The sequence below is a fragment of the Mus caroli genome, chromosome 1, assembly GCF_900094665.2.
Source record: "Mus caroli chromosome 1, CAROLI_EIJ_v1.1, whole genome shotgun sequence".
In the NCBI taxonomy this organism is placed as follows: Eukaryota; Metazoa; Chordata; class Mammalia; order Rodentia; family Muridae; genus Mus; species Mus caroli.
Window position 1 is genome coordinate 132,708,532 of NC_034570.1, and position 10,144 is coordinate 132,718,675.

The 10,144-nt window shown below is 37.7% G+C and overlaps 1 protein-coding gene across 2 annotated transcripts; it reads right to left on the reverse strand.

The window, feature by feature from the left end:
- Positions 1-6,894: 6,894 nt before the first annotated feature.
- LOC110302042 (glutathione S-transferase Mu 1-like) lies at positions 6,895-7,485 on the reverse strand. 2 transcript variants are annotated; one of them, XM_021172810.1, is made up of 2 exons: positions 7,045-7,485; positions 6,895-6,942 (listed from the first exon to the last, which is right to left on the reverse strand). In XM_021172810.1, exons 1-2 carry the CDS (start codon positions 7,483-7,485, stop codon positions 6,895-6,897), a joined length of 489 nt encoding a protein of 162 aa, XP_021028469.1. The 2 variants fall into 2 exon arrangements, with proteins under 2 accessions (XP_021028469.1, XP_021028460.1); XM_021172801.1 differs by having other exon boundaries at positions 6,895-7,485.
- Positions 7,486-10,144: the final 2,659 nt, after the last annotated feature.

Genomic DNA, 10,144 nt, shown 5'->3' on the forward strand with positions numbered 1-10,144 from the left:
ATCAAACTAGCAATGGCCCTGAAAAAAGTATTTAATCTCCCCTCTGAAATTTCACAATCTAGGCCTTCATCTTCTGCACTGTTCTCAACATTATCTTCCAAGCTCCTACACAACATTCAACAGAGCTCTTAACACCGAATGGCTCTTCTGGCCCAAAGTTCAAAGGTTCTTCCACAGTCCTCCCCAAAACATGGTCAGGCTATCCCAGGAATACCCCAATATGCTGGTACCAATTTGTCTTAGTCAGGGTTTCTATTCCTGCACAAACATCATGACCAAGAAGCAGTTGGGGAGGAAAGGGTTTATTCAGCTTAAACTTCCATACTGCTGTTCATCACCAAGGAAGTCAGGACTGGAACTCAAGCAGGTCAGAAAGCAGGAGCTGATGCAGAAGTCATGGAGGGATGTTGCTTATTGGCTGGCTTCCACTGGCTTGCTCAGCCTGCTCTCTTATAGAACCCGAGACTGCCAACCCAGAGATGGTTTCACCCACAAGGGGTCTTTCCCCCTTAATCACTAATTGAGAAAATGCCCCTCAGCTGGATCTCATGGAGGTACTTCCCCAACTGAAGCTCCTTTCTCTGTGATAACCCCAGTCTGTGTCAAGTTGACATATAAAACCAGCCAGTACAGGTTCTATATTTATACCATTTTCCCATGTCTGTGGTAAATGTGAGTTGACCAGAACTGTGATGAACAAATTAACCTAAATCTTGTCATGTGATTTTTCAATTTCTCCTTCCCTTTCTTTCCTGGTCTTCTATATCTAAGCAACCTCTGTTAGCCTTGAATCTGAAAAGGATATTATGCATGTTCAAAAGTATAGGTTCTCAGAATTAGCACTAATGACTTTTGGACTAAATAATTTCTTGTTGTAGAAGGCTGATCTGTTTATTATGCAAGATTGATCACTAACCCTGGTCTCTACTCTCTAGTCCCTGGTAGTTCTTGCCCCTGTTTTAAGAAACCAATAATATTTTCAGACATAAACAACTGTTCCCTGTGAGAAAATTTTGGTTCCAGTTGTGAAACACAGTTCTAGAATTCGGTGGAAATGGAACTATAAGGTATATGCAATTTACTCTATGGCTCAATTCCTCTGTACAATTAGTTATAAATTTACACTATAGATATTCTTTTCCCTCAGCTACATGATCAGAATCGCTGGGAGTAACTGTTTTCCCATTAAAGTAGGTATGTGTCTAAATCAGTGAACATAAATTGGTTAGATAACAATGAATTTTGTGTTTAATGTTTCTATGGTTTGGCTGCTGTACATTAGTAGCATGAAAATATCATATTCAGTTTGCAACTTTATCACAAAGACCAATTTTGAGCTATAAACATTAAGGCACTAGAATTTGTGTTTGTGTTGCAATATGAAAATATATACTGTTTATTTCATATAATTTCATAGATATTTATAATGTAGCCTATGTGCCATGAAATTAAACACAGCATGTTCCTCTCAGCTAAGTGAAAAAGTAGCACATACTATGATTAAGATGCAGAAGTAATAAAAAACAAAATCAAGAGTAATGGGGCTTGAAAAATATTAATAGAGAGATGTATTGGGGTGGGTAAGGTCTGGTCTAGATGATTTTTTAACTAAAAATGAATATTTTATACAATATATTTTGATCAAAATTTCTTTCTTCCATCACCTTACACATCCTTGTCATCCTTCTAGTCATCTAACTTCCCAACACCTTTCTCTCTTTCTTTAGAAAATAAACAAAATAAAAAAAAAATAAAAACCAAAACTACAATTAGCACATATTCACAGGCTTTATGGTGTTATTTATCTCCAGAATTTCTCTGTTTAGTTTTGATCTGAATGATATATGTGTTAGGAGAGTGAGATAGTCACCACTATCACAGTGAGAGGTAACATGTGATTTTAGCTGTCATAGTGTTTCTTTTACAATCTTGGGTGTCCTTGTGTTTAGTGAATAAATGTTTTGAATTTCAATGTTGGTGGTTTTTCTTTGATGAATACATAGTTTCATCTTGGTTAGAACTTTATTTTATCATATATTAAAATGATATGGCTGTTTCTTTCTTGTTCTCATTCATTTTGAAAATATTTTCCCTGTTTTAAACTTTAGGTGATGTCTATTCTCCATGATGCAGAACATTTCTTAGATGTAACAGTGAAAATTAAATTTTTATTTCCCTAGATGAAGTGATAACACTATAGCAGTACTGAAGCTTTGCAAATATATGGCTTGGGTTGAACTCAGATTTTTTTCCCTGATGTAAGTATCTACAGGCCTAGGTTTTAAAGCTTCTAGCCTCTGGACAATGTATTCTTCCAAGTTCACTGATTCAAACTGGCATGGTGCTGGAGGAGCCAAGAGTTCTACATTTTGATCACAGGCAGCAGAAGGGAACTTTCCTCAGCAGGCAGCAGGAAGAGGCTCTGGATCAAACTGGTAAGACTTGAGCCTATATATGAGACCTCAAAGCCCTGCCTCCACAGTGACACACTTCCTCAAAAAAGGCTACCCCTTCTCAATATGGCCACAACTCCTAATAGTGACACTTCCCATGGACCAACCACATTCAAATCACCACGAAGATCATTGATGTGATTTCAAGTATGTATATAATCTTGTCTTGGTTGGGTGTGTGTTCAGTTTTTGTTTGTTTGTTTGTTTGTTTGTTTTGAACACCATCTTTGGATCTTAGGAAACTATGGTGGCTATGTGTTACTGGGAAGAAAGTGCTTCTGAGGGTGTTCTTAGAACAGTAAGTGGCAGAGCAGAATAGAGTTGGAATAGAAGAAAAGGTTGAGAGGGGCTTCAGGAATGAGCTACTAGGATTTTATGTACAGTGAGAGGGGGTTGTTAGAGTTATGGTGTAAGTTTCAGTAAGGTAAAGAATAATCTGGAAAGACAGGGATGAAATGGCTAAGAGGACTCTGACTGTGAAAGAAGAATTTTAATTTCTAATGAATGGATTTGATATGGCAGTGGAGTACTTGTAAGATACAGGACTGAGAGTAAGAATGAAGGAATTGGCTGGTGAGATGGCTCAGTGGGTAAGAGCACCCGACTGCTCTTCCAAAGGTCCAGAGTTCAAATCCCAGCAACCACATGGTGGCTCACAACCATCCNNAACGAGATCTGGCGCCCTCTTCTGGAGTGTCTGAAGACAGCTACAGTGTACTTACATATAATAAATAAATCTAAAAAAAAAAAAAAAAAGAATGAAGGAATCATAATGGAATATAGGAAGGATAGTACCACTTACCTGTCCCTGTTTCTGATCAATGGGACTACTGTAGGCCCCAAGTAAAAAAAAAAAACAAAAAAAACAAAAAAAAAAAAATAAAAAAACTTCTCCGGATCTGAAACAGAAGAATATGGATAAGCTAGGAAAAAGTGCTAAATATGTCCATAGGAAGCAGGAAAACTGGGTTTACAACAAAGTTCAGTACAGTATCCTCTGACATGGATCTGTATGATTTTTCAATTTAGCAGATTTTCAAATTACTATGTAGCACTTAAAATATGTTTATTTTCTACTTTCACTTTGCAAGAAATTCACATCAAATTATTTGGAGATGCTTTTATTTTAGCTGCATAAGATACATTTAAACCACTAGAAAGTGTGATATGTATAATTTTATTCTTAATATTATAGACTGATGAGCTATCTCATTTCTTCCCTTAATAAAATGAATACATATGACTCGGAAAAACTAAATAGCCTTTTATGCTGCTGTCTTTGTTTCCTTTCATGTTACTAGGATAAAATACTCTTAGCAAATGTCACTGAGGCAAGAAAGAGTTCATTTAACTCACAATTCCAAGTTCTAGGCCACCTTTTTAGGTATTTGGTTGGATCCAGGTCCTCATCCTTACACAAGCTGGAAAACCTCCCAGCCATCCTTCTCCCAAACCTCACTTACTGGAAAACTCTGAACAAAGGAGTAGTTCCAAATGCTTAGTTCCATGTTTCTGGCAGCTGATGCAACCCAGTAGCCCACTCAAGTGCCCATTCAGGGCTAGATTCTGACAATTTTGGCATAATCCTGGATCTTGAGTAATACATTTCCCCTTGTCAGGGACATAGAAAAGGCACTCAATTTCCCTGGACCCATTCTTTGGGACCTGTGAACCTGTCTTGGGAGCAGCATCCAATAAACCGGCATGTGTTTACTTTGTACCTGACCTGATCTGGCCTAGTGTCAAAGAAAACTTCTTAGTAGGGAAGTCAAAACCACAGGAAGTAAAGCAGCGGGTCATATCCACAGTCCAGAGCAGAGAGGAGGGGATACAGGCACACTGGTGATCAGCTTCCTGTCTCCACTCTTACAGTCAGTGCTCATTCCATGAAATGGTACCAGTCATCCAACTTAGTTAAAGAATACCTTAGGAATTCAATGACCTTTGACATTCATATTTAATGTAATATAGCTTAAAGTGTATGTGGACATATGAGTCTCTTACTGCTTACTGATAGACATTAAATTTTATGTTATTTGGATAATTTGTTTCATGCAATTAGGATATGAATCATGTAATTAGATATTTCAAGTTCAAATTCTGATAATGGACCTTACCTTACTAGCCTACCAATGCTGCCTTAACTTTAAATATATTTTTTAATTTTTTTATTAATTTTTATTTTTCAGATTATAATATAAATGCATCATTTTCTCCTTCCCTTTCCTCCCTCCAGACCCATCCATATACCTCTTTTTTCATTAATTGTTGTACATATAAATTCTATGTTGCATATATATATATATATATATATATATATATATATATTCCAAATACACAAATACGACCTGTTTAGTCTTCATGTTAATAGTTGAGGCCTCATGAGCTTTCGCACCGCCCACTTTATGTCTCTGTTGGTGTTGTCCTTGTTCAGTTCATGTTTAGACAGCCATAGTGGTGAGCCTTCATGAGACTTCTGACATTCCTACAGACACGGACTCACAGAAAACTCCTTGTTCCTCTGGTTCTTACATCTTCCCACCCAGTCTTCTGGAGTGATTCCTGAGCATTAGGTAGGACTTGAGCTGTAGATGCTATCAGCTGGGATTAGGTTCCACAGCTATGCATTTTGACTGGCTATGGTTTCCTGTATTCTATTACAAAGAGATGTTTCTTGATGAGGAGTGAGGGCTACACTTATCTGTAGCTATAAGGACAAGTAGTTAGAATGTATTTAAGGATTATGCTGGTTTAGAAAAGTGGCAGCTGTATGTTCTCTAAGATCCATGGCTTTACTAGCCCTGGGCAGGTGGCTAGGTGCCCTATTCCAGGCAGGTTTCTCTTCTTGTTCAGCAGGTCTTAAGTCACCTTCAAAGTAAGGTGTTATTATTATTGTTATTATTATTATTATTATTATTATTATAACATTGTTGTGGTTCATAGGCATGATAGTTGAGAAGGATTACTGGTTGCGTCCCTCCATTGACTCCATGAAAGTCAGTCCTCAAGGAGAATGGTTTCAAGTCAGATCCAGCTTAGGAGCCTCTGTGCCCTGTCTGAAGTCCACAGTTTCTTCAGCAATATTGGCTTAATTCCCACTTCTCAGAGGAGGCAACCAATGCCAGTAGCAATAGTCTGGAATGTTCTCAGAGTCTCTTGGAAAACCCTGGCCAACAACTCAAAGGAGGATTGTTCATGATTGATGTGGTTTTTGTTCAATGTCCTTTGATTCTTGGAGGCAACACTGTTAACTCAAAGCAACTGTATTTTAAATCTGAGTGGGAGAGGCTCATAGAGGCTCAGAGAGGGTGTGAAGAAGCACCAAGCTTGGTACAGATCCTGACAAAGGCTTTGACTTGGGCCTCTCAAGAGAAAGGTGGCCATCTGAAGTATCAAAGTCGAACATGGACAAAAGAATCCTAGTCATAGTGACTGGATTCTTCCCAACAGAAACACTGCATTTCTGAAAGGAAGGGAGGGCTTCCGAAACAGAAACTTCATTCTACAATTCTATACATAGCCAAAGTTTTGCTGATATAAATGGTGGGAAAAGGCATCTGAAATTATGAAAGCATGAAGAAATTTATTTCATGGGGGCTCGCAAAGAGAAGGGATTAACCAAGATGGTCCCCATTCCTGGTGACCAAGACAGAATACTCTGAAGGCATCAGAGACAGGATCCTGAAGACACGTAGATATAAGGCAGCCATAGCACAGTGGGCAGCGAGGATCCTGGTTTACTTCTGCGGACTCCCACCAGCCTGGATCCTCACTGCTAAGACCTGCATGACAAACCTCAGTACTGCTAGCATAAAGGAGATCTAAGCTTCCTTTGAGCTCCACAGAGCCTTCTGCAGCCTTCTGTGAAACAATCAGGTGCGGCCAGGTAGGCCCAAACCCCTGCCTATCCAACTAAAATCCCTGTGAACTCAGCCTCTGCCTGGGTCGCTAGGTAGGCATTGGGAATAGCAATAAAAGCGGGCAGTGCAGCAGCCAGAGCCAGTGTGGCAGCCAGAGCCAGTGTGGTTCAGGCTTTACAGGAGAAACACAAAAGAGCTGTTCAGGGAGCAAATACACACACCAGGTGTCTCCAGACAAGCACCGGGAGCCCCAGGCTGAGCGCTAATGAAGAGCCCCAACTCTTCACAACAACACAGCAACTAACAGGTAAGAGCATCAAGTGGGTGCAGGACACAGTCATGCTAAAAGGGCATTTTTGCTAAAGGAAAAATAGAAGCCTAGGCTTTAGAGGGTTTGAAGATGCAAGAACTGGGTGAAAGAAAAGAGGACTCTTGACACTCTAGAGTCAAGAAGGGGATGACAGAAAGCACCACCAGGGCTACAGAAAGTTCAACTGTTCCCAGAATCCCCAGTTTCCACTTCCTGCCCAGTCAAGGCCCTATTTATTGCCCCAAGTGGCTACATTTGTTTATAGGGGTGTTCAGAGGAAGTGGCTGGTCTTCATGTAGGCAGAGATCTTCCTCAGTTCCTCAAAGCAGGCCACAAAGTCCTTCAGGTTTAGGAAGGCATCCAGGCACGTGGGTTCGAATAGAAGGTGCAGGTCCAGGATATTGTAAGCAAGGAAATCTACAAAAGTAATCTTTTCACTAACAAACCATGTCTGCTTGCCCAGGAACTGTGAGGAGAGCTGCTCCAAGTATTGTGCCTTCAGTTTCTCAAAGTCTGGGCTGTAACAGACTCTACCCAGTTGACTGGAGACATCGATAGCCTGAATCTCCAGAATTTCCACACGAATCTTCTCTTCTGTCTCCCCACACAGGTTGTTCTTTCGGGCAGCATAGCGCAGGATGGCATTGCTCTGGGTGATTTTATGTGACCCATCAATTAAGTAAGGCAAATTTAGAAATTCCAGGCTCAGTTTGAATTCATTCAGCCATTGACTTCTGTCATAGTCAGGAGGGTCTTTCATGGTGTATCTCTTCTCCTCATAGCATGAGTCTGTGTATTCCGGGAGCAGCCAAATAGCGTGAGCCAGTCCATGGATGTCCCAGTAACACAGTGTCATTGGCATGATGCTGGTGCCTGAGACTGAGTCCACCGGCCTGCGTGTGAGCAGCTTCTTAACTTCAAATTTTAAGAAGTAAAATAGGATATCTAAATTAGACAAAATAATATAAATATAATAAAGCTCAATTAGGAAGCATCGCTCTAAAATGAAATCTGATAATTATTAATTACCCATGAGTCACTGCTTTTATTATTTACTTATTCTATGTTCTTTATGGATAATTCATCCGAGTCTGAGTGATGAGAAAATGTTAAGTCTTACGGGGAAAAAAAGGATAAAGATAATTAGAAAATACCATAGAACTCAAAAAGATCTTACGGCTATGGAAAAATAAAAACATAAACTTGCTTGAAGAATTCTATATAAATCAAGTCAAGTTTAAAGTAAAGATTATAACAGCCCCTGCATTAAAAGTATCTGCTTAAGTCTATGCACAGGAGATGATGTGGTATACCAGAAAGAACTATGTTAGCAATGATCTCCTTGGGTAATTATCTCAGATTCTTTTTTCTTTTCAAATAATAAATAGTACTGACTATCTAATTCTTCTAAAGTTTTCCTTAGAGCATCTCACTTAGAAGAGATCTTGCACTCTGCTGCAATTATAGAATCCCTGGGAGCTGTTCTTCTGAGCTGGCAGGACAGTTCCTACAGGCAGTCAGGCAGAATCAGCAGAGGGCCACCTACTGCTAAGCACTACATCAAAAACTGACAAAGTGAAACAATTTTTTCCTTATTCATACATTTTCTGCCACATAGAGAAGGACAATACCAGTTGCTGGTTATTTCTCTCCATTTGTAGAGATAAAACATTAAAAATGTGATTAGATCAGATACTGTTTTATAGAGATCAAATCTCTTTAAACCATCCTGAGTACTTATTCAGATAATACAACATTAAATCTTCCATATAACTATGTACCATTACATCATATGTTTTACTTTATTTGTTACTTATTATGTTGAGAGAAGCTTAGATATTATTGTACAAATGTCAGTAATACATAATCTTAATAGGTTGTAGAATGAGTACTAGCTGCTATTCTCAAGGACTCACATATTGCTTTGAATTTTAATCATGCAGATTAGCTAATGTTTAACTCTAACATAACATGTATATGTTTCAGACACATATTTATCATTTCTACAAAATTAATGCACTGATTTTTATAAGAAAAATTGTGAAGCATTATTCAACATTTTCTAAGTTAGAGTACAACTATGCTCAGTATTATTATGCAAAGCTAATTCAGATGCAATTTTTGTAGTCATATCCCTGGCACAATAAATGAGCTTATTTACACATATAATAGGATGCTAATATATGCAATATTCAGACTTTGATTTACTGATATTAGTGCTGTTTTGTAACAAAACATATTTAGAAAAAAATTATTGTGCTTCATTCCACTACTATTTTCATGTTAAATTTGTTTTAGAGATACTTGATGTACAATGCACATTTAACTTAATTCAAGGAGACTTTCTATGAACATTTATATAATTTTCACAAAATAATGAATTCAAAATAGTTTTGAAGTAGAAATTATTACCTAGTTTTACTATGAAGTAGCCAATCTACATCACATACATGATTTAAAGAGGCAAATCCCTGCTTAAAATTAGGAGTGAGAGCTTCTTCACTAATTTTACTCTACAGAATATGCTCAATACATAGTCTAAAATTTAAAGTGCTTTCAAATATTATATTATGAATTCAAAGTAGCCTGTGCTTAGAAATATTTTATAGCTTATGTTTTATACTGAACTTCATAGAATATTAAATGTTGGTTTCAAATATTTATGTCTTTCAACTTTTGGGGAATATAAGCCATGTATAAAATGAAATACAAAAAATTTAAATTAATATGTTATTATATTGGATACTTACTTGGAAATATATTTATATTTTGGCTACATTTATAGTATAGTAGTATATTGTTATAATGACTATAATTAGAACTAACACATTGTCTGTTTAAGAAGAAAGGATTATTTAGTATTATCTACTGAACCAAAGTTCAGAAAACTCTGATGGAGTACCCATAAACTTGGAAGCCATGATCAAAATGAAAGCCATTTCTACAGGTTATTTCTTTTAGCTTGTTAGGATAACTGGGCTCTAGCTGTGTATTCTCTATGCTCAAGTATTTTCATGTCTCCATGTTTACCTATAACTTCCAGATGTATATCTGCTTACTTGATTCATTTATATTTTCAAATAACCATTCAATTATCTTTGATTACAGAAAAATTATTGCATTTTTATCCAGCTCAGCTCAAAGCTTATTTTTGATGGCACAGTCTCTCTAAAGAAAGGCAGCAGAGATGCTGTGACTGACAAGGAAATATGACTCAGCTCCCAGTTTTTTCTGTTGTAATATTTGTTTACAAAAATCCCATCAACTTCTCTATGATATCCACATCTCTGGCAGGAATCAAAGATGATTTCTATTCTTTAAAAATTATCAGCTTTTTGCATTTACATCTACTGAATATTATTTCTCTCCATAAAGGCCACTAATACCTATTGCTGAATACTTTCTCTAGCTCCTCCATTGGGGGCCCTGTGATCCATTCAATAGCTGACTGTGAGCATCCACTTATGTGTTTGCTAGGCCCCGGCCTAGTCTCACAAGAGACAGCTATATCAGGGTCCTTT